Source organism: Strigops habroptila, chromosome 10 (genome assembly GCF_004027225.2).
Source record: "Strigops habroptila isolate Jane chromosome 10, bStrHab1.2.pri, whole genome shotgun sequence".
In the NCBI taxonomy this organism is placed as follows: Eukaryota; Metazoa; Chordata; class Aves; order Psittaciformes; family Psittacidae; genus Strigops; species Strigops habroptila.
In genome coordinates, this window is record NC_046359.1 from 33204106 (window position 1) to 33229218 (window position 25113).

The following is a 25113-nucleotide window of genomic DNA, read 5'->3' on the forward strand; positions in this document are numbered from 1 at the left end:
TCTGCTGGTGCCATTTCAAATTGGGTGCCTAATATGGGAGGTCAGAATATGATCCTTCGTCCCTGGAACAAACTGATACCAGCAAATGGCTTGTGAATTAGCGAGTTAGTAGATCTCTTGTCTGTGCATTCAGATCCACCTGTCTGCAAGCTTAAAAACTATTTTCCTTGTTTCAGTACAAAGGAGCACATGTAAAGCCAGGTTTTGCTGAACACTTCTACAGTAATCCTGCAAGATACAAAGGAAGAGAAAATATGTTGGTATGTTTCTAAAGCAGTTCCTAAGAATATGTCTATATCTTTGCATGGATATTTCCCTCTAAACCTGTCCCTTTTCTTCTAGTATTATGATACTATTGAAGATGCTCTTGGTGGAGTTCAAGAAGCTCATTTTGATGGACTTATCTTTGTTCACTCTGGTATATATACTGATGAATGGATATATATAGAATCTCCAATCACCATGATCGGTGCAGGTATTTAATCTTTGTCTCAAAATATGACTTGTGTTAATTACCACTTCAGTTGCAAAGATATTCTGGTGTATTAAATATCCAGTATAAATGACCATCTTTCTTCATCAGCCTAATAAATAAGAATTTTCTGTACGAGTGTCCCAAACTAAAAAGTAGCTGATGCTTCAGACTGAAGTAGCATTGTCTGCTTGTTTGTTCTTGGAATAACTGATTTTTTTATTTCATTAAGAGCAACAAATGAATTTGTCAGGAATTATACTCAGTTATGCAGCTGCAGTTGAAATTTTCAGGTAGCTCTTACGAAATTTGTTTATATATAACCTATCTCCCGAGTAGAATCCAGCAGTGGGAGCAAGCTGAAATTAGTATCTGTCCCATTTTCCTTCAGCATCTTAATTCCATCTTGAGGAAGGAAATGAGAGCATCCAGCAGAAAGATTCTGAGACAGGAAGTTCTTTTCTCTGTTCCTCTAAAGGAGAACCTTTATGGAGGAGGAAGTGAGACTTTTGGAATAGGAAAGATTTAGGAAGTTGGTGTAAGCTAATACACCTGGCTGCAAATTGTGGTGCTTGTGGAGCTGTTTGCTTTTCCTGTCCCCACTCCGAGCATGCTAATCCCCAGTAGCATGATAGCGTGGTAAGAATTTCAACTGTCTAAATGTCTGGTAGAAACCTTGATTAAGGGTTCTCAGACCTCTTGCTCCTGTGGTAACCCAGAAGTTATTTGTCTACTCCCTGCTTTTTCTGAGATACTGTCTGTCTGGGTCGAGGTTTTTTGTTTGGTTGGGATTTATTTGAGGTGGTGTGTTGCTTTTTGTGGGGTTTGGGGGGGTGTTGTTTGTGAGGGTTTTGTTGAGTTTTGCTTGTTTTTTGTTTTTTCCAAGTATCTCTTTTCAGGTATCTATCTGTTCTGAATACCAGCTGCTTTGTTTTTTAGCAAGCCTATTCTGGCACTTGCCTGGGTTTCACAGCCTTGGCTTCACAGCCTTGGCAGCAAGAACAGTTTTGAGCAATGCAGTCAGATTCTTCCAGCGTTAGCCTTAAAACTTGTCCCTGCAGATCTGCAAAGTGCAGCTGTGTTAGTACTGTGTTAGTTTGTCAGTTCATGATTACATTTCTGAAGCTCACAGCCTGAACTTCCCTGCTTACAGTGCTTTGGTTTGTACTGTGGAGACATTTTGGAGCACAAACTGGATTCCTTTTGGATGAGACTAATCTGAGACATGTTCCTGGAATACTCTTACTGCTCTCTAGTAGTTGGTGTACATTCAGTCAGAGGGACCAGGCTAGGACTTGTCCAAAGTCAGTGTCTCTTCTACCCTTCCTGTCCTGCAACACATGTGGTGTGGATGTCTGATCCACAGCACTACGTCACTCTGTAGTGCTACTCCTGTCATGCTGCAGTGCTTGCTAATGCAGACATGGCCTTAGACAAATAACAAAATAACCCCAGCATCTGTTTTCAGATGACAGTTATAGATGCCAGTGCAAACAGGGCAAGTTGTATTCCTGAAGTGCTTAAAAATCCAGAAGAAACTGGATCAGCACTGACCTAGGATATAAAATTTCTCTATTACTACATGAAACTTGAAACCACATCTTTGATATCTGGTTGAACTTCTACATGTTCTCAGGCTCCTTTTAAGTTTTGAAAGGCTCTCTGCTTTCCCTTCCAGTGGAATTAACTAAGTTATTCAGAAAAACAGTTATTTTAACTACAATTCTTTAAAAGCAAGGGATCTGCATTGTGTATTTGTGTAACAGAATAGCTGTCTTGGGGAACAAAACCTCCAAGAGGAATCCAGAAATGCTAGATGTATTTATATTTCAGTTTCTGGCACTGCTGACTCTTCACTTCCTCAGACTTTCTCCACCGAATGGTGAGTGACATTGTAGAGGGAGTCAATTTTCATTTGTCTGGAAAAGAAAACAAATTAAAGTGAACCACTAAGCCTTGGAGAACTCCCTCTTCTCTGTTCAGTCTGGCATGCTTTTCAGAATGGTGGGATTAAGGCAGCACCAAATCTCTCTGCAGTTCTACTCAAATTTCTTTAATAGTTTCTTCTGCTGACTTCTGAAGAAGCACAACATTATTAGAAAGGGAGTTTTGCATACGTCGAGCTTTCAAGAAGCTGCTTCTTTCTCATATTAGCAAAATGTTCTTGCAGAATAATGCCTGGTATTCTGCGTTTGTTGTCCTGTTGAAATTTGGGGTTGTTGATTTCTTTCCTCTAATACCTAGGGTGTCAGATTGCAGGAATACAAGCCTTCCGTGGAGTGCTCATCTCATTCAAGATACAGTCTCTCATCTTAATAGCCGAGTTTCAACAGTTGTACTGACATGTGTCCTGATCTAAGAATCTTCACTGATTATGTGTGTTTTCTGTATTTTTAGGGGATACAGTTTTCATTTTCCCCCTTTATTTTCCATTTGACTTAATGTGCAAGTGAAAAAGGGATTATCAAAGGATTCTCTGATCAAGAAAAAAAACACTAAAAACAATTAGAAGAATTATTGTAATTTTAAAGGTAGAAAAATCTAAAATGAAGACTGTCAGGTTGGTTTTTTGGGTTTTGTGGTGGGTTTTTTTTGGGTTTTTTTTTTAATTTTGGGTGCCAGAGAACTTCTTTAAATACCCGTTGTGCATCTTTTTATTGAAAATTACGTTTTAGACTAGCTTAGAGCTGTGTTCTTTGCTGTAGATTTTACAGACTGCAAGATCTAAAAGGGCCTCTGCATTTTTTGCCTGGTACAGTTGAACAGGGTCGCAGCTATTTTCTGCAGAATCTAGTTATTGTTCTGTTAATACACTGAAAAGTGAAATTGTTTTATTCCTTTTGAGGACTAGAAGATTTCTGAGGCAACACCCAGTTAATTTTTAATTCTTTAGGTAGTCCCTTATTATATGTTTTCTATTGAATTATTTCTAGTGCTAAGTGAATAGTGGTATGAAGCAGAGCTAGACTACCTTAAAATATTTGCAGCACTGCAGTAATGAAAGCAGAGATCTGCCTTTTAGATAGTGAGAACAAGCTGGATAATGATGTAAACGTTGCTTCATTCTGGCTGGCACCTTTCTGCCCGAGTGCTAAAGAACAGGACATACCACTTGTCTGTTGACACTAGTACAGGCAACAGAAAAGCGTCTGCTCATGAGAAATCTTGTGTGTGGGCTCTTCAATAAAATACAGAATTCAGGGCAAATAGCTGGTCACATTTGTGTGACTCAAGTTGGGAATGGTTGGAAATTGCTATCAGATAAGTTATTTGCTGTAATATTTTTACATTGCATGTATTGAGGAAGGCTTCTTCTGGCTTGCATGGTTAATGTGCAGTTTTGAATCAAACTACCTTGCTTGTGAATGAGTATCATTGAATTTATACCGATGTGAGATCGTTGTTACTTTGTGCTCCCTCTTCTGGCTGTTGCATACCAATGTCAATATTTCCTTCCTTTGGATTAAGGATAAAGAATAGAGCAGAGCCTTGCTATTAATACAGGAAATCGAATTGCATGTTGTGGGAACTTGCAAAGGGACCACTTTGAAACCTTCTGTACATTCAGAAGTATAGTTCAATCTAATTTTGTAAGATTTTTCTTCTAAAGAATGAGGATATCAATTCAAAACTCTGAATCTTATGTTTGAAGAATAGGGGGAGGTCAGTTGTAGGTCATGGGCAGATTCCTGAGTAGTTCTTTAAATTGGTTCATATTAATGTTGGAATGTATGTATTTAGCTTTTATTAAAAGGTTTAGAATACCAAAATAAATTGAACTTAGTAACAGAATTACAGTGCCTCTAGACTGGTATCCATATTTAAACTGGTAATTCAGTTTGTGATAAGGAATAGTCAAAAACTAGCTCTGTACAAGAGAAGATTTTTCTCCTGGTTCTAGATATTAAATTGGTGCAGGATTGTCTTCGACTAGTTTCTTCATTGTCTTCATAACTTTCTGTTTTAAGGTTTTTCTGACAAGAAGACTATTTATGTGCCAAGAATACTGTTCATTTTCCTTTGTTGCTGTGGACAGAATCTATAACTCTTCTGAGGATTTCTTTTCAGTGGCATAAACTCAGATTTAATAAATGTCTTCTTTACAGCACCTGGAAAAGTAGCAGATAAAGTTATAATAGAAAACACTAGAGATTCCACCTTCGTTTTTATGGAGGGTTCTGAAGATGCCTATGTTGGATATATGACAATCAGGGTAAGACACTCAAACTTCAGCAGAGTTCTTAATAATTTCATTTTCATACCTGAGCAGTTAAATAAATACTACATTGCTGTATTGTCTTCCTTTTTCAGTTCAACCCTGATGACAAATCTGCTCAGCACCACAATGCACACCACTGCTTAGAGATCACCGTGAACTGCAGCCCAATTATAGATCACTGTATTATTCGAAGTACTTGTACGGGTTAGTGGGCTTTTAATTGTTTGTCATTAACACTGTGTTTCAAGTTCCTAAACTAACCAGGGCACATGTAAGCAGCACACAAATTGATTATGATCACTGTTACAATAGTTCATTTTTTGGTGCAGGTGTTCAATACAGGTCTGCAAGCAGTTTTTGTCTGGAAATGGTGTTATTACAGTGACTACTTTGCATCCAAGACCTTTGTGATAATGTATACTTGGTCTTCTTTTTCAACGAGTTTGGACTCTGGGCAGTTAGTTTAAAACCTGAAAAGTGACAGTTCATATAAACTTACCTGGTTCTGGCATAAATACAGTTGTAACTGGCAGGAGAGAGCATTTGAAGGAGGCACACATGTGACTTTCACATTAGGTTCATTGTAATATGCAGTATTTGGGTTGATGGCATGAAACAGTCATGAGCTGTAACTGCTAAGTTCAGTTTCCTGTTAAGAGGGGAATGATTCAACATATTCAATGTATGAGTTTCTATACAGGCAGAAGAAATGCGTAGTGTGGAAAGTTAGACTCATTTCACTATCAGAGATAATGAGGAAGTTTTATCGCCTGATTAAGAGAACATTGGTAGTCCAGATTCAGGAAAGAAAGCGTCAGAGACAGTGGAAGTGAGAGGATGGATGGCAGGTCAGTCTTTGGCAGGATGACATGGCAGTTGGCAATCACTACATGCACAACATGGCAAGTTTAATGTATTTGAACACAACCACATGAAATGGAGTTGGAGTGTCAGAAAGAAGAGGTGCAGGAGAATGAAGATCCTGAGTCTTTGCATGGAAATGGCACTATGAACTTCATATACCTGAGTTCAGCTAGTGAAATGGAGTGGATCGACACAGCAGGCTGTGCATAAGGGTTCCTCAGCTCAACATATAGGCAAGGAATTAAAAGGAGATTGTCAACAAGATAATAAACCCTATGCTTTTCTGGTGTGAACTTTGGAGGAGGGAATTCTGCAGAGAACTGTAATAAGAATGGTAGAAGGACATCTTGTCTGTGCCTTGCAGAGGAAGATGTGCTCGCTCTTGGAGGTTTCAGGCTATAAACTACATTTTTGGTCAAGGCAGCTCTGCACTTCGAAACACCATCTGTTCTATTGGAGGCATAACAGCTAGTATGCAAAAGTGCTAAACAAGAGGAACAAAGGACAGTTAGCTGCTCTCAGTAACTTGAGTTCTTTATTTAATCCTAAATACTGGGAAATTGAAGTATACAAAGAAATATATACTGTTGGTTCCTATACTGGTTCCTATATATCAATATTGGAGACCCTGATAACAAATGAGAGGAATTAAATTTGTTTCTTGGATCACATTCAGCTTCATTATAAAAGGAGTTTGAAGAGCTGCATGGCTTCATATTGAAAAAACACGTGCTTATAAACACACTAGTACGTCTTTGTGAAAATTGTTTATTGAAATTAAGCTTTGATTAATCTTTTTTCGTGACCACTTCGTTATGGGAGACTATTTCTGAGAATTTTGGATTTTTGCCCTCTTCAAATACTCTGGATTTCTGAATGTTTGCTACATTGAATTGTTGCTTCTCCAAAGTTAAAATTTCTGGTTAATTTTGGAGGCTGTGTGTAGGCTGTGCTATCATCACTTACTGATTATTAATTTATATTGACTTTTTTAATCCTTCCAAGCCTTGCTATAACCTACTCAGGAAGTACTGACTGTGTATAAAAGGGGAAGAAGGAATGGCAGGCTGCCAGAAAGGCATTTACTGTTTCCAGTGACATCTCTGAAGTATTGATCCATAAGCATTCAAAATTTTCTAGTACATGCTTGATACCCTTCCTGTAGATCTCCAAACTGCATTAAACCACATTTTTACATTGATATATGTAAACTTATTAATGTATGTAATACCTAAGGAGGGGAGCTATGTAAGTGTCAGTGATTTAAGCTGGAGGTCCCTTGCTGCCCGTCCGAAGCATCTTTGAAATACTTCTAAATAAAGTTGAAATGCATAGTTTAAATGCAAGATACTGAGTCTAGAGCTTCTATTGCATCTATTGTAGAAGAAATCTGTATTAGTCCTCACCTTGACAGATAAAAGTAGTAGTGGATGGCAATGTTGCCTTCCCCCCCCCCCCGCCAAGTATTGCTGAAGTGTGTGCAATCATTATATTCTGAGTAAACCAAATAAAGCCTAAACCAGTAATACATGTGCTTGGTACTCTAAAAGGACCGATTTCACATGATCAATAATAAAGTCCAGTGAAGTGAGTCAGAGTAAAGATTGCTTTCATTTAAATAAGCAGAATGTGATGGAGGACTGATGTTAGAACACCACACTAGCTTCCCAAAAATCCACGGTTGCTTGGGATCACCAAAAGAGGTAAAGGGAGTGAAAGCAATTGTGAAATACAAGGAATGAGAAATTATTACCAATTAATGTAAGTAGGAAACTAGGAATTGCAGTAATGTGTGGGACACCACCACCACACATACCCCCAGCTGCACAGACCCCAACAAAATACCCTCCCTACCCCTGAGAAGAACTTGATAAACAAGACAAGATGTAGTATCTGTCTAAAAGAAACTGCTTGTGTCTTAACTTAGGAAACAAAGGGAGTGAGAGCAGTGATGGTAATCCATCATAGAACAGAAGAATTTGAATGGCAAAGTGTTGTGTAACTTTTGTTCCATATTTAATGAGAATAGGCAGGAATGATAAATGTGTTCGTACCCTAGAGGGATAATGAAATATGTTCCACTCTTGACAGTAACCGTGGCTGAGGTTAAACAGCTGTAAAAAAAGACATTCTAAAATCATGCAGGAGTTTAAAAAGAACTGGCCAAGAAATCTTCTGGACTTTTATTGTGTATCAACAGTAACTTGAAACCTGGGAGCGACGGTGTATGTCCCAGGGTGGGGAACAGTGGCACAGGGATAAATAAAGTATTGCAGGTAGTTCTGCTTACTGCTCCTGGGTAGGATAAGGAGGTAAAATTTAGGAGTAAAATTTAGGATTGAAAAAAAATTAATGTGTATTTACAGCAAGTTATAAGGGTTGCATCACACCATCAGCATTGTTGATGACTGATTTTGACTAAAGGAAGGTAGCAGTCCCGATATAATTGCACAGATCCTTGAAAAATACTTGACTTCAGTGTATAGTGCCTTAAAAGATTAGAATTCTACAGAATTACCAGAGCACACATTAAATAGATGAAAAATAACTTTCAACGTAAATATAAATGGCCTTTTTGTGGCTATTTCAAAGATGACTTCTTGACTTTAAGCCGTTTATCAATGACTTACAGAGAAGAAATAAAATGCATATTGATGAGGCTTGTAGACAATGAAGACTTAGGGCTGAGGGTATTCTAAATAGCCAGGAGGATGTGTTGCTGCCTTTTTGGAAGGTATCCTCTCAAACAATATTCACATTACTCTGAATAAGTGCGAAGTCAGTTATACCCACAACTTGGTTTTGTTCTTAGTTGTAAGGGATAAACCTCTCTCCTGCAAAGCTGGAGAATCTTGGGAAAAGCTTAAAGAGTTGTTGTGGGTAAAGATCTAAATATGAGCTCTCCTGTAGTTAAGTGACTAAAAGAACTGATGTGAATCTTAGTTACAGCAGTGGGAATACTGAGCAGAAGTAGAGAGACCGTATTACGCCTCTGCTTAGTCCTGCTTCAGAGTAAAGTGCTCTTTCCTGGTGTCCATAGCAACATGTGGAAAATTTAGAAACAGTTCCACGAAAAGTCCTTAAAAGATAAAGCAGAAAAATTTGGTTGTCATGAAAAACATACTGACTGCAATTTGTGACTTGCATCAAGGAGAAGGCTGAAGGACTAAATTGCTTGCACTAAATATGTACATGCATTGGGAATGGCGTGCACTAGTATACAGAAAACCAGGAACTGGGTACTAAAGCTAGAGGAATTCAGATCAGCAATTAAAGTGGACATTAACAGGATAGCAACCCTGTCACAAGCTAACAAGCTTTATGGTGGTTTCTCAGTTGTTGGAAATACTCAAATCAAAATTAAATGTGTTTCTAAAAGATACACGCTGAAGTTCCTGCTACTAGAATTGAAACAGGAATTAATTCAGGGAATCATTATAGATTGTATTATTCATAAGGTCAGACTTGACAATCAAAATAATTTCTTCAGGATTAAAAAAAAAAACCCTCTGTAATTGAGTCTATGAATTATTAAAGTACGGTCTTTGTGGTTCTGTGCTAGAAGGTAATACGAAAACTGACTAATCGAGCATGTACTGGCTTGCTTATGTATTAATGTTTAATTGTGGGTAAGGTGTGTGTTACGTAGGCCAGATACCCCAGGATGAGCTCTGACCTTTCTGAAATCACTGTGAATCCACAGTTTGTTTTTAGTGGCTGCAGAGTTTCATGTTTTCTTATTTCATGGAGTTCAGGGAATTGAGCTGACCTGATGAAGCCCTGAGCACTTTGAGTCCTTGATGCCTGCAAAGAGTTTGTTTTCTGGGTGGTGGTATGGTAGCTAAAATGATCCAAGGGGCTTTGTAATTCAGCTGGGAAGAGACCTCTTGGTTTCTGATGTGTATGTAGTTTTGTACTCAAGATTGTGCTATTTGTATCCTGCTCATCTTTAGATAGACCGTGTGTCTTTGTATGCTACAGAAATACTATTTGTTTGGGCTCTTGGAATTATGGGGTTAGGAAAGTTTGAAGGGAAGTAAAATAAGGCAGTAAATACAGAATTTTATTGTATTTCTGTTGTCCTTTGATGTGAACAGTCAGTATACAGGCAGCCTAACATAGGGAAATAAGTGAGTGACAACTGTCATAAGCATGAATTAATATATAAACTATTGTCTATTCTGGCAGTCGTATGCAGCTGCCCCTTGCAGAGGGATTTTAAAGCAGTTCCTACCTCGTTTTTTGCCTCTGCAAGATGATGACATGTGTTTTCTGCCTGTGGCTTGCAGTGCTTTGGCGCTGTGCATGCCGAGTCCTTTTGAAATACCAGTTCACACTAACTTTTCTTGCAAAAGCACTGCCAGACTATTTATAAATACACTCTGCTTTGAAGCTATGGTAACTGTGCTGTTTTCTTCCAGTTGGCTCTGCAGTATGCGTTAGTGGCCAAGGAGCTTGTCCTACTATTAAACACTGTAACATCAGCGACTGTGAAAATGTTGGACTTTATATTACAGACCATGCACAGGTATTTTTCAGTATCAGTTTCTTTACTCTGATAAAACTGTTCACTACCACTCTTCAGTCCTGTTTTAATTTCCATCTTTATTTCCTAGGGAATATATGAGGACAATGAGATCTCCAATAATGCATTAGCAGGGATTTGGGTTAAAAACCATGGAAATCCCATTATCAGACGCAATCACATTCACCATGGACGTGATGTTGGCGTTTTCACTTTTGACCATGGCATGGTAACGTATATGTTTTCCTTTGAAGAAAGAAATAGAGGTATATCATAGCTAATTTTCCCTGTCATTGAAGAAAGGTTCAAAAGAGGTGCTTTTACATGTGAACAGATATTCTAAAATATGCCTACTGTTCTTCTCTTACCCTTCAGTGAGTAACTTCACTTTAAAGACATTTTTAGCTGAAAGAGGTTTAAGAAAGGGTTTTGCAGTTGATTGGCAGCCTGTTACATCAAATTATGTTACAGTGACAAAATACCTCTTGAAATAGGATGTAAATGGTGGGCTTACATTTACACTATCACTGCATTCCTTTTTCTTTGAAACAGAATGAAAAGTAAGGTGCTGGAAGATTTAAAAATGAACTAAAATGCTCTGTGGAGTTTTAGTCTTATTTTCACGTTAAATCTCAAACAGGGTATGTCCAGCTTATTTGGGAAGAGGACTTTTCTAGCATGGAGTTATTCTGGAATTTTAACACAGAATTTCCTTGCAGAATTCACTCCTTCTTTCATAAAAAATGTTGTGGGTTTTTTGTTCCTGTGGGATGAAAGTGATAATTTCCATATACCTATAAAGTAGTGAGTAATGAGTTTGCATAGCCCTTGAAGTAAACAGAAAGGATTTTTGCCACTGAAATGAATTATTATTATTCCCTGGAATTGTTCAAGGCCAGGTTGGACAGGGCTTGGAGCAACCTGGTCTAGTGGAAGGTGTCCCTGCCCGTGGCAGGGGCTTGGAACTAGATGATCTTTAAGGTCCCTTCCAACCCAAACCATTCTATGATTCTGTGCTTTTATTTGCTGATATATTTTAGGATAATACTCAGCATGTCTTCCTAACAGTGCCAAATCATTGTTTTTCTTGCTCGAATGACAAAGTCCCCAGTTCCCCCCATCCAGCTGGTAAAAATGAGTAGTTTTCTTCTAGTCACTCTTAAAATGGCAGATCTTTAAGGATGCTTTCCATAGAGTACAAGAGCTCTTGGTTCCTAGGTCTAAAAAATCATAAAAGGAGGGTGAGAGACTGGCATGTCTGAGTCGAGACCTGCTGGTCAAAGTAAAGCGTAAGAAGGAAATGCACAGGCAGTGGAAGCAAGGACCAGTATCCTGGGAAGAGTATAGGGGCTCTGCCCAGTTGACCCCAGGGATGGGGTCAGGAAGGCCAAGGCACGGATGGAGCTGAACTTGGCAAGGGATGCAAAGAAGAAGATTGGCTTCTACAGGCACGTCTGCCAGTAAAGGAAGGTCAGAGAAAGCGTATCCCCTCAATAAGCAAGACTGTCAATCTGGTAACAACAGACAAGGAGAAGGCTGAGGTACTCAACTATTTTGCCTCAGTCTTCACTGGCAACCTCTGTTCCCACACCTCATAAGTGGGTGGACTGGGGAGCGAAGTCCCTCCCACTGTAAGAGAAAACAAGGGTTGTGACCATCTGAGGAACTTGAACATAGAGAAGTCTGTGGGACCTGACAAGATGCATCCCAGAGTCCTGAGGGAATTCGCTGGTGTAGTTGCCAAGCCACTTTCCGTGATATTTGAGAAGCCCTGGCAGTCAGGTGAAGTCCCTGGTGACTGGAAAAAGGGAAACATTGCACCCAATTTTAAAAAGGGTAAAAGGAAGACCCTGGGAACTGCCGACCTGCCAGCCTCACCTCTGTGCCTGGGAAGATGATGGAACAGATCCTCCTAGAAGTTACGCTAGGGCAAATGGAGGATAGAGGAGTGATTCAAGACAGCCAGCATGGCTTCACTAAGGGCAGGTCCTGCCTGACCAACCTAGTGGCCTTCTATGATGGAGTGACCACATCAGCGGACAAGGGAATGGCTACAGATGTCATCTAGAACATTGTTTACAATATCTTATCTCCAGACTGGAGAAGTGTGAATTTGATTGGTGGACTGTTTGGTGGATGAGGAATTGGTTGGATGGTCGCATCCAGAGGGCACAGGTTAATGGCTTGACATCTAGATGGAGATTGGTGACAAGTGGTGTCCTTCAGGGGTCTGCATTGGAACCAGTACTATTTAATATCTTCGTCAATGACATGGTGGGATCAAGTGCACCCTCAGCAAACTTGCAGACAACACCAAGCTGAGTGGTGCTGTTGATGCACCCAAGGGATGGGATGCCATCCAGATGGAGCTGGACAAGCTTGAGAAGTGGGCCCATGTGAACTTTAACAAGGCCAAGAGCAAGGTCCTGCACCTAGGTTGGAGCAACCCCTGATATCAATACAGGCTGGGGGATGAAGGGATTGAGAGAAGCCTTCTCTTCAGAAGGACTTGGGAATACTTGTGGATGAAGAGCTCTACACGACCATATGCTGGGCCACATCAAAAGAAGCGTGACCAGCAGGTCACGGGAGGTGATTCTGCATCTCCAGGTCTCATGAGAACCTACCTGCAGTGCTGCATCCAGCTCTGGAGTCCTCAGCATAGGAAAGACATGGACCTGTTGGAGCGGGTCCTGAGGAGTCCACGAAGTTGATCAGAGGGCTGGAACACCTCTCCTGTGAGGAAAAGCTGAGAAAGCTGGGCTTGTTCAGCCTGGAGAAGGTCCAGGGAAATCTTATTGTAGCCTTTCAATGCTTAAAAGAGGCTTATAAAAAGATGGGGACAAACTTATTAACAAGGGCCTGTTGTGATAGGACAATGGGGAATGGCTTTAAAAGAGGGGAGATTCAGACTGGGTATACAGAAGAAAATTTTTATGATGAGCTACGGCTAAATATGTGCTAGACTTGTTCTTTGACAAGACCACCATAATTAGACAGGCTATATTATATCCATGGATATTCTTCGTAAGTAAATGTCTTATAATCTAAAAAGTAGTTTTGCTGGTAGATCTTACTTATTCCCTGAGAAAGATAAGTAATACTTGTAAAAAATACTTGTAAAAATACAAGCATTAGATACTAATGGCTTTGATTAGCTGAGAAAGATGGGTCCCAAGTCACGCTTCTGCACACATAGCTTGGATGTAGACTGGACCTCTGTTCTCTCATTTCAGTTTTCTCACTTTTTGTCATCTGACCTTTGGAACCACTGTTCCTTATGTATCCCTCATGTATTCCATCTTGCTGTCACCACCCCTTTCCCTCCCAAAAATGTAGCTTGTTCAGAGATCTAACTACAGCAAACATCAGTTTTGAGCTTACTCATCTGATGTTTGCTCCAAGGAAACTATAGCTCACCATTTTGAAGTAATGTTATTCCTAAATAAAATGTTTATTAATTCAGGTACTAAATTGCTTTAGCTTTCCTACTGAACTTCTGCATCAGGATTTTCTACACTGTGTCATCTGTTGGGGGACTGTTGATTAAGTCTCAGATGCCTGTTGAATAGAATAATAATCTCTCATAATAAGACATTCCTTTGGGGAAATAAATTTCCATAATTTTGCTGAATGATTAATGCAATTATAGCTAATACATAACATAGCAAAGCTTTCAGGGAAGAGGAAGAGGAGAAGCAGCTGGTTTTTGAAGATCGACATTTTTAGCCCTGACTGGGTGTTTTTAGGTGCACTAAATTGTGGATCTTTTTTTTTCTCTTTCGTGTCTTCGTTCCCTTGTAAGTACTTGCTCTATTGCTTTAGTTCTAACTCACATCTACTTGGGTCCTTGATGAGTGTTGGCAGTCTGGAAATAGTATGAATCGAAAATCCACTGTGGATAAAATCTAGTGAGGCCTTCCTCCTTTCTACCCAAGTTGCTGTTCGAGATGTAGTTGTTTGGCCATTTCGCAAAGAGTGGTGGCAACTTAAGATGTTATATCTTTGTTTTACGTTATCTCATTGTCTGGACACTGCCACTGTCTCGTTTAAGCTGTATTAATGTATTGTATAAGCACTCCTAATCAGCTTCAATGGATACATAGATCCCTACACTCCTTCAAGACTCAAACAGGCTTGGAAACAGTGATGAAGTGATTTAAGCTGTAGAGAACTGGTAAAGGAGAGTGCTTCAATAACTCCTGGAGGGAAGATGTCTATATGCTTGAGGGTTAATTGGAAAGCCTGGCTAGGAGCTGCTTCTTGTTGTAAGCACTGAAGTATAAATATTGAATATGTGAATATTGAAATATTAAAAAATTAAAAAGCCAGACTGAATTCACTTGATTAATTTTAAATACAAGTGTATTTGATCTATTTTGTTACCAGTGGAATGCCTGTTCCAATGCTGTGATCAGTGTGAGATCACAAATAAAATGGAATAGAAATAAATGTTTCCTTTTTGTTTAAAGGAAATGCTAACACATTAAAGAGAACATGTGAATAATATTTCTCAGCTGCAAAAATTATTAAAATCTTAGTCATAAACTCCTTTGAAAGATTCCCCCCTCCTCTTCTATCTCAAAGTCTGCTTTTGGCAGTGTCCTCTGTTCCGCATCATGCTAGTGATGGAGTTGATGAAATGGCATCATTGGCAGTATTTACATACTCTTTAAGTGACATGGTATCTTTCAGATACAAATCCTACGTATCTAAACAAATTCATGAATTTTCTGTGTTCACTTCTCTCACTTCCCTTCTGTTACTTTTGGGGGTGGCTTTTTTTTTCCCCATTGCTTGTGACTGTGAAGTGGGATAAGTACATTCCAGTGCCGAATTCCTGGCCTACATGTTCTTTTCCCGTGGGTTTCTGTGCTGGAGTGCTGCCTCTGAAAGGTTCAGGAGTGCTTTGTTTTTCAGTTCCATGCTCTCAGACTGTTCTTTGTGTTTGGATACGTGTAGAAACTTAACCTCTTATTTCTAAACTGGCAATATTCTGACGTTTGCCTTCGTGCTTGTGCCAAACGTTTAACAAGCAGGCATTAACACTGCATTGGCAGCCTTCAGTGCCCTGCTCTGGCCTCTCCTGCCAGTTGTCTAAGACAATTAGAGGTATTTATCATAAATCGTATTTAGTAGTTGTATGCAAGCAACAGAGGAGTTCCAATTTATTGTAAGAACAAGCATAGTTTTATAATTTAAGGCTGAGGTCTAGGCATAACACTTGTTCAGCCTGGAGAAGAGAAGGCTCCGGAGAGACCTTATAACAGTCTTCCAGTACCTAAAGGGGCTGACAAGAAATCTGAAGAGGGACTTTTTACAAGAACGTGTAGAGACAGGACAAGGGGAATGGCTTTAACCTGACAGGGAGGAGATTTAGATTAGACATTAGGAAGAAATTCTTCCCTGTGAGGGTGCTGAGGCGCTGGCACAGGTTGCCCAGAGAAGCTGTCCCTGCCCCATCCCTGGCAGTGTTGAAGGCCAGGTTGGACACAGAGGCTTGGAGCAACCTGGTCTAGTGGAAGGTGTCCCTGCCCATGGCAGGGGGCTGGAACTGGATGAGCTTTAAGGTCCCTTCCAACCCAAACCAGGCTGTGATTCTGTGAATTACACACACAGGTGGTGTTCAGACATGGTCTCAAGAAGTGCGGCAGTACAGTGGTTTTAACTGCATCAGCTCAAAGTCAGCAGTTCAGCTTAAGCTAACCCTGCATGAGGTGGACTGGACTTTTTAATGCAGTTTCTCCTTATGAATACTGAATGTTGTAGGATCTTACCTTGCAGAAAGCCTTGACTTTCTGACCCAGCATTCAGTCTTATTGGGGAATCTGAGATGCGGATTTATTTTTTTAGTTCTGCTAAACTTTTGAGGAGCACTTCCTTCACAGAAGCTTACAGCAAATTCTCAGTTTCTACTCAATCAGCGGTCCTACTCTTTTCAAGAAGGTGGAAAGCAATAACTTTGAAGGCTCCATTTTCTATTTTCTGATGAAATGACACTTGTATTCTGCTTTCAGGTGATGTTATGGTATTCTGGGGCTTAGTGGCAGAGTACAGTTCTTGTACAGGTACTTCTGTTCCTCTCCGAAGTTGCATATTGTGTAGATACACTGGGACAGAAGCAAAGGCACCTTCTCTTCTTCTTCATTTCCAAACAAGTTTAAAAGTTACACAGTGTATGTATTGTTTTCAAGAGTTAAAAGGATTTCTTCCAAATTTCCTTACTGTTAGATAACAGTGCTTGCTGAAGCTTACGGAGATGTTGCTGACCATGTGATAAAAGCTCTGCTTATTGTTTGCAACTTGACATGGCATCTGAAACAGCTGTGAGGAAGCGCGCCTGAAATACCTCTTCTCCTTCATCATGTCGCCGTAGTCGCAACATATTTGGCACTGAAGGGGAAGATATGTGAAGTAATTAAAAAGATACCAGACCATGTATAGTAATACTTTAATTGAAATTATATATTCTATTAAGAGGATTTAGCTCTATACTAAATAGTCATCTTAAGTTTCTCCGAGGGCTTCATTTTAAGTGAAAATGAGGACAAAGAAGTGGTTCCTTTTGGGGTAAGAAGTCCCAAAGACTGCCTCTTGACATGAAGGTGTATTTCTGAGATCTCCTTTAGATTCCTCTGTCTCTTAGCGTGCAGCTTCCTTGAGAACTCTGAAAACATCTTGACTCACTCTGAAGAAATCTAATCCTAAGTCCTTGAAGAAAATATACTGTGGATATTTACAGAAAGTAGGTTGTTTCCATTCCATTTTTTTATTTGTCTCCCAGAGGGGCCTGAGGAGCCAAGCTGTGCACACCGATAGTGTGTTTTTTGGAGCATGTTTAATCAATGCAGTGCCTTCCCTGCTTGCAGTCCTCAAAGCAGGAAGACGTGCATGCTGCCTTGATTTCCTCATTGAACTGTATGTATTTCTGCTTGTTTGTAATCCAGATATGTTCGATGAAGTCCCTTAGCAATTCACAGCACATAAGTAAGAATGCTTTCTACCTAGGTTGGCAGTAACTTGAGTAATTCACATGTCGTAGGTAGTAGAAACTCCAGGACTGAGGTGCTCTTGGTAGTAGGTCATGTGAGTACAAACACTGGAATCCAGTTGCACTGAGCAGGAGGAGGAATTGCAGGTTTTTTTGTAGTTTGCAAGTAAAACAAATGTCACAATTAGCAAGACAGACTAACTAACTAACTTAGGTGGCTACAGGAGAAATAGTATTCAGGCAAGGTGCCTATGAGGGTATCAAAGACCAATGGAAGTTGGGCCCCTTTCCTTTTTGGTCAGATGTTTTACCTATACACGTTACCAGTTCAGTAAGCAGCTAATCTTTCGCATCGTGAGGACTGATAATACTAAAACTATGTCTGAAATCATATATAGATGGTTTATACTAAAGATGTCTATCTTGCTGTGCTCTGCAAAACCATCTAGGAGAAAAGGAAGAAGTAAGATTGGTTCTTGTTTGCTGTCAATGTGTGTTCTTGGATGTAAGGAACAGTGCAGTTTTGGTTGCTTCTCAGCAGCAGAGTACTGCTCTGAATGTCTTGTGTGCTGCTTTTAGTCTTGCCCTCCACATCTGCCCGCTGGAGATAGTCTGGGTTAGAGCTTTCCAGAACTTGCGTCCAAGCCATCCACAAATTAAAACGTGTCACTTGGTGATTGTCCACCATCTCCAGTAAGAGATACCTCCTCTATTTCAGTTGTTCGGTTTCTCTTCTTCTAATTGGGAAAAATGGGCATATAATACCATTAAAGTTCACCTCAAAGAATAGGTTGAATTTTAGTATCAAAGTGTTCCAAAACTGTGTCAGAGAAATGCTCTGCCGTTTGCCAGATGAATTTTCAGGTGGACCAGTTCTTCATGCTGCTACACGAATGCTTGTTGGCATAGCAGAAAGAGCATGCCCAGGATGGCTGTGTGGAACATTTTCTTGTTTTTTTTTCTTCCTACCTATAAAGCCTTTGTTCAAATACAGTTTTGTTGTAGGCCTGCTACTACTATTGCAGTGTCTAAATGGAAGTGTGCACCCTTTTAAAAAGGGGGAGTTGGGGGGAACTTTACCAGTTTGCTGCTCAGACCAATCCAGCCCTAGAAAAATTACTCTCACATCCATATGTATTTATTCTGTCCAGTTATTTCAAAGAAATTTAAAGACTTTTTTTGCTAAATCAGTCTATTCTTATCAAATATGTATGGTTCTGAGTTTGAAAATAAGTAGGTAGTCTTCTCCATAGCACTGTCCTTTTCATATTGGACCTGTGGGCTTTATGGCCTTTGACAGGAGTCTGATCTTTAGGAGCTGCTAAGGAAACCTGACATTCAGTCCTCTTTGAGGTGCCGTATCCACAGCTGCCATTGATATTCCATGGGTAGTAATAAATAGCAATGCAAACACAGTGTCTATTGAAACACTATCTTATTTTTGGAGGGGAAAAAATAATCAGCTATGTAAGCATTTAGATATTGTCAATTTTGATACTCTTGTCTTTTAAATGAGGATTGTATTTAGAGGGGACGGAGGGTAAGGAATAGCCTTAATTTCAAAAAGGACTTTTACAGGAAACTGCGTTTTTTTTTGTGTGTTTTAAGGGTTATTTTGAAAGCTGCAACATACACAGAAACAGGATAGCAGGTTTTGAAGTGAAAGCATATGCCAACCCTACAGTAGTTCGGTGTGAAATCCATCATGGCCAGACTGGAGGAATCTATGTTCATGAAAAAGGAAGAGGACAATTCATCGAGAATAAAATCTATGCAAACAACTTTGCAGGTGTTTGGATTACCTCAAATAGTGACCCAACAATAAGGTATTTTTTTTTCCCCTCATTGATATTTTACTACTTCAAAGAAGAGATGAAATGGGGATTAGAAAAGTGCAATTTTATATGATTTATTTATTATTTAATTTATTGTTGGGTTCAAACTCAAATGGGGGAGATTTAGGTTAGATATAAGGAAGAAGTTCTTTACTGTGAGAGTGGTGAGGCACTGGAGCAGGTTGCTCAAAGAAATTGTGAATGCTCCATCCCTGGCAGTGTTCAAGGCCAAGTTGGACGGGGCTTGGAGCAACCTGCTCTAGTGGAAGGTGTCCCTGCTTATGGCAGGGAGGTTGGAACTAGGTGATCTTAAGGTCCTTTCCAACCCAAACCACTCTATGATTCTATTTATAATGAACTGAAAGTACTTTTGTGTATGTGTGAAAATGAAGTTGCTGTCTTGTGTTTGGTTGAACTCCATTTTTAATTTGGACGTATACATGGAAGTATGTAGTTCTCAAAGCAACAGAACATAAATTCTCTATTTTAAATCTGACTGTTGTACAGTCCTAGGCACTACATACCTGTGTATGCTGTATTATAATAATTTCATAATGTGGATACTTCCATTTCTTAGGGGCAATGCAATTTTTAATGGGAATCAAGGTGGTGTTTATATCTTTGGTGATGGAAGAGGCCTTATTGAAGGAAATGACATCTATGGTAAGCTGATTTGCTTATTGCCTCTTGAATTCTGAGCCAAACCAGTACATAAGCTGTCTGCAATAACATTTTTTTTGTTAACAGGTAATGCATTAGCAGGAATACAGATTCGAACAAACAGCTGTCCCATAGTTCGACACAACAAGATTCATGATGGTCAACACGGTGGAATTTATGTAGTGAGTATTACCTACAAGCAGGCATACAACCTTGTTTTCTCTTCATATCAAGGTTGGGAAGGGGTGCTCTGTAAAATGTTTGATTGTAGTTACAATGACTGAACTTCTTACGTTATAAACTAGGTTAATTCTAATAGACTGAAGCTGGGTGCTGATATTTAAAAGAATGACACTAAATTATTTCTATTACAGAGTAAAAGATGTATAATTGGATAGATGACAGAATTTCACCATTTCTTGGTTAAAAGCTTTTTAAAGGCTTAGTGTTCATAGCAGTTTGTCATTACGTAAAAAAATAGACATGTGTTCAGCTCTTTTGGAGTGTAATGTGCTTACCACTGACCTCAGAAAATATTTGTCTTTTGCCTTCAGGATGCTATACATTGCAATTGCTGTACGGTCCTGTATTGTAAAAGGGAAGAATAAAGCGCAATTCCCAGTGTCTGCAAGGGCTCTGCTAATTGAACTGAAAGAGCTGTCAGGTTCACCTAAACAATATCAGGCTCTGAGAGATAATTTGTCCATCTTTCTGCCAAAAGTTATGTGTGATTCAGCTAATGCTGCAAGTGCGCAGCTTCATCTGTTCGTTCTGTAGATCTAACCAGAACAGATTACCGTGACCAAGAATACTACTGCTTTACTTTTAAGCACAGCACATGGTAAAGATAGTTACCTTGAGAGGCATGCCAATTTTTTGTCAGTCTGGTGGACAGGGGTAGGTATAGGTTTGTGAGTTGAGTGTCACAGCTTTCATCAGAGTTGGCACTGGGGTGATACCTCTTCTACCAGCAGCTTGCAGAGATTTGCAAAGACTACTGCAGAGCCCTGAGATCATTGAATCACTGAATGGTTTGGGGTGGAAGGAACCTTAAAGCTCATCCAGTTCTAGCCCCCGCCATGGGCAGGGACACCTTCCACTAGAGCAGGTTGCTCCAAGCCCCTGTGTCCAGCCTGGCCTTGAGCACTGCCAGGGATGGGGCAGCCACAGCTTCTCTGGGCAACCTGTGCCAGTGCCTCAGCACCTTCACAGGGAGGAATTTCTTCCTAATGTCTAATCTAAGTCTCCCCTCTGTCAGTTTAAAGCCATTTCCCCTTGTTCTGTCCCTACAGGCCCTTGTCAAAAGCCCCTCTCCAGATTTCTTGTAGGCCCCTGTTAGGTATTGGAAGAATGTTACAGGGTCTCCCTGGATGGAGCCTCCTCCAGGCTGAACAAGCCCAAGATACAGTGATTTACATGGAGAGTGGTCTTTGTTTTATGGCAAACATTCAACATCATGATGTGCTGTTACTGAAAAAGTACTCAAAAAAGAATTCCTTTGCTATGGTAAAGAAGCCATGTTGGGGAGGGATGGGTACAGCCAGGAAAACAGTATTGGCCGTTGGCAGGTTATCTCAACTCTGAAACTGTCTTGTATTTAGCATGAAAAAGGACAAGGTGTGATTGAGGAAAATGAAGTTTACAGCAATACTTTGGCTGGAGTCTGGGTGACAACAGGGAGCACTCCAGTCTTGAGGAGAAACAGAATACACAGTGGGAAACAAGTGAGTGTTGCTCTGTGGCTACAAGTGGGCCATTGAGGATAAAGTTATTCTGTGTTTTTATACTTCATACTTTGGAATTAATAATTTAATTCTCGATGTATTAGGTTGGAGTTTATTTTTATGACAACGGACATGGCGTTTTAGAAGACAATGACATCTATAATCACATGTACTCAGGGGTGCAGATAAGGTAAAGTGTATTCTGGTTTGATGTCAAAACAGATGTGGCTTGTTCTGTGCTCTTCTGTGTCTTTTTAACTGTTCTTGTCATCCTGTTTCTAAAAATAACTGTTTTGCAAATCCAGTATGTCTGAATATCCTCTGCTTCAACTTAGGAAAAAGGTTCTATTATAATACACTGAATGTTGACTAGAACGTGTGGCGCTTGAAGTCTGTAAAGCTAAAGTACATCTGTATTTTTGGAAAGTAAGATGTTTAAGCAGAGAGATAGATCTATGGGCTGCTTCTTTAGAGGTGTTCTAAACATTGGGAGACAGTAAACTGTTTTACATGACTTCTTTGCTTACATTTCTCTCTAGAACTGGAAGCAACCCCAAAATCAGACGCAACAAGATCTGGGGTGGTCAGAATGGTGGTATTCTTGTCTATAATTCTGGTAGGTTTGTTTTCCACGTTTATCCAGAACTGTTTGTTTTGCAATATTACCTTTTCCCATTTATTATCCTTTTTGATTTTATTTTTTTTTTCCACCCTTCCTTCAATTTTAGGGCTTGGATTTATAGAAGACAATGAGATTTTTGATAATGCAATGGCTGGTGTATGGATTAAAACAGACAGTAATCCTACACTAAGAAGAAATAAAATCCATGATGGAAGAGATGGAGGCATCTGTATATTTAATGGGGGAAGAGGTAGTTTTTTCCCTTACTGTGGCATATACTGAATATTCTGGATAAGAGTTTCATTTCAGATTAAGCAGTGTCCTTTGTAAAGTGCTCTTTAGAAACCTAGCTCTCACCTTCTGAAGTAATGAAATAGTTACAATGAACATACACTGGTGCTTTTAGTCTTAATTACCACTAATACTGAAATCTGTAGGAAGCAGAGAGGTAATTAATCTCATCCAAGATGACTCTTGGATTGCTGCTTAGGACAGTTCTTCTATCCCATGTGCTTTTGTAAGCTTTGCCATTTGACTGAAAGACAGTATTTAATTCAAATCATACAGTCAAAATCCTACATCTGAATAGTTCAGCTAGTGTCAAAGATTTATTGGGGGGGGAGTGGTGGTGTAAAAGTAAAGACACATATTCAAGGAGGTACACTTGTAAACTTAGAATTGGTCCTCCCCTGAAATCCCCTGACACTTGTGTGTCCTGATACCAGGTTCTGGCATTTTGTAGATAATCACTTGCTGTAAATGAGCTTTAGTTTTAAGTTAAGCACTTTAACCCTGTCCTGCAGTAACAAAAATGCAAGTTAAGCCTTGCTTTGGCAGGCTGCTCCTTCTAGAAGACAAGAACAGAAAGATGTTAGAAAAATTGAAGAAAACTCTGGAAAGTGAAAAGACTTGGTCTTTCCCCAAAAGTAAAACAGGGTTTTCTGTAATGGTGCATATGATCCCAAGTTCTAGCTGTATGCTGAAAAAAGACATTATTATACACTGAGGATCACTTTAAACTTGTCTTGCTAACTTCAGTGCTACTGGTGGGTATTCCCCAACTAAAAGGAATTAGCAGGATGATGATACATGAGATCTTTTGCAAATACTTCACAGGATGGTGACAGGTAAGGAAATGTTAACCAGCTCCAGTGTGGTGTTTGGTCTGTCATAGGTCTCCTGGAAGAGAACGATATCTTCAGGAATGCTCAAGCTGGTGTTCTTATCAGCACCAACAGCCACCCTGTGCTAAGGAAAAACCGAATATTTGATGGATTTGCTGCAGGTTTGTGTTGTTTAAATCAAGTCTTGAAGTGGTAGAGCTTGGAGTAAGCTCTTCACAAAGCTGTTTACCCCACAGTATTGAGGTGTTTTATCAGAGATTGGGGATATCCTTCTGTGTATTCTACAAATTATTTCAGAATTGTAGCCAGAATATCTTTACAGCAGTCTCTGGAATTACTGGATGCTGAGGAACAACACATGTTCTGCTTCCCATTTTTCTGTGAAATACTTTTTCATGGTTTTCTTTTAGAAGTAATTTAGGCATATCTGTCTAGGGCATATTAATAGTTGATCTGCTGGATGCCAGTTTGAATGTTTTATCAGTGCGTTAAAACCTAGGAAACAGCAAGTAGACATTTTAAAGATGTTCGAATTACATCTCAAGTTCAACTTTCTTACTCCACAAACTTGAGAAATTATTAAAATGAGCATTTCTTACTCCAAAAGAGATGAGGATTGTCTGATAGTGACTTTTGTGCAATTTGCTGTTTAATGGTTGCAGTTACATACGTTTTTTGCATTCCATTCCAACTAAATTTGCATTCTTGAGTTTTCTCCCATCTTTCTTTCAGAAGAAGGAAGTTTTCTGAGAAGAGCCTCTAAAGGTGTTGTTTCAGTGTGGTGGGGGGGAAGGATAGGTTGCTGTCAAGAGCAGTCCTGGACAAATGACTTGGAAGACATGGGTTACTGATAAAAGCTGAGAGTTAAAGAAATGAATTTTAGGTTACCCATCTTGAGAATTTTTTTTCTTTAAGGATACTCTAAAAAGGGTAAGGTATGTGACAAGAACTTTCGGATATACATGAAGATGACAGCTTTAAGCACCCAGAAATCATATCCCTCTTGAAAATACACAGTCATAATCCTGTTTTATTATCAGATAAAGTAATAGTGTATTGTTACGACCAGACAGCACGCATGCCAGCTATGGCTCTCTGAAAGGATGCAACAGAAGTATTTGAACCTCAGTTCTATAGCAAATGACAGTGTAATTTCCAGCTGTGTAATTTTCCTTTTTCCCCCTGAGTTTATGTGGCTTTAAAGAAAAATCAACCAACTACAGCTCGTGACAAGAGGTACAAATGCACGATTACTAAGGGTTTAACTTCTCCCCTTTCTTCTCTCTCTTCCCCCTGACCCAATAAAGGTATTGAAATAACAAATCACGCAACTGCAACGTTAGAAGGCAATCAGATTTTCAACAACCGCTTTGGAGGTTTATTTCTCGCGTCTGGTGTCAATGTCACAATGAAAGGTGAGCCTGAGCCCTTGCTGGTTGGGTTTGTTCACTTTGCAGGTTTGAATTTGCTGCTGGGTTTGGGGTTTACCATGCTATTTTTTACCATTTTTGGCTCAGATCTGGTACCACTTTAAGCTGAGTTGACACTAAGAGTTTCAGCTGAAGGTAATAAGGCAATAACTTAAGTTACCTTGTCTAAAAATCTAAGATAGCTTTAGTTAAAGGCAGCTTAAGGTTCTTCTATCATATCAGAGCTCTGTTATTAACTCTTCTGTCTCAGAACTGTTTCTGAGCTGGTTACTGTACTTTCGGCCATCTCAAATTCCAAGTTAGCACAATGGAAAGTCCTTTGTCACATATCTGAAAGCAAGTGTCCAGCAAAGAAGCATGCCTTGCTTGGCTTGTAGGATCTAAAAGCATGAATATTCACAATCCCAAATCCCTTTTTTCAGAAAACAGGAACAGTCTGCATACATAAAACTCCCATGTATGGTGGGGAAGTGTGCATGAGACAAGATCCTCTTGGAGGAGATTGGAGTGATGGCTTGAATGCCTGGCAGCTCCAGGAGGTTATTCTAGAAGAGAAAGGTTCAGTTTGCAGAGTTTTTACTCACTTGGCTGTACTTACTAGACCACACAAACATGAGCTCTGGCTCCCTGCTTCACAGCTCCTGGGC

The 25113-nt window shown here is 39.7% G+C and overlaps 1 protein-coding gene across 3 annotated transcripts in view; it reads left to right on the forward strand.

Moving 5' to 3' along the window:
• The window catches only part of FBXO11 (F-box protein 11), a 75527-nt gene that overhangs the window by 47678 nt on the left and 2736 nt on the right, over nucleotides 1-25113 (forward strand). For 2 of the 3 annotated variants that reach the window (XM_030498827.1, XM_030498828.1), the window contains exons 6-20: nucleotides 177-260; nucleotides 343-475; nucleotides 4579-4685; nucleotides 4784-4895; nucleotides 9977-10083; nucleotides 10172-10309; nucleotides 18680-18897; nucleotides 19484-19569; nucleotides 19654-19748; nucleotides 21168-21290; nucleotides 21395-21480; nucleotides 21830-21906; nucleotides 22019-22162; nucleotides 23087-23197; nucleotides 24344-24451. In XM_030498827.1, the coding sequence (XP_030354687.1) occupies nucleotides 177-260; nucleotides 343-475; nucleotides 4579-4685; nucleotides 4784-4895; nucleotides 9977-10083; nucleotides 10172-10309; nucleotides 18680-18897; nucleotides 19484-19569; nucleotides 19654-19748; nucleotides 21168-21290; nucleotides 21395-21480; nucleotides 21830-21906; nucleotides 22019-22162; nucleotides 23087-23197; nucleotides 24344-24451 (1729 nt within the window). The remainder of the gene's footprint in view (nucleotides 1-176; nucleotides 261-342; nucleotides 476-4578; nucleotides 4686-4783; nucleotides 4896-9976; nucleotides 10084-10171; nucleotides 10310-18679; nucleotides 18898-19483; nucleotides 19570-19653; nucleotides 19749-21167; nucleotides 21291-21394; nucleotides 21481-21829; nucleotides 21907-22018; nucleotides 22163-23086; nucleotides 23198-24343; nucleotides 24452-25113) is intronic. The other variant, XM_030498829.1, reaches the window with a different exon arrangement.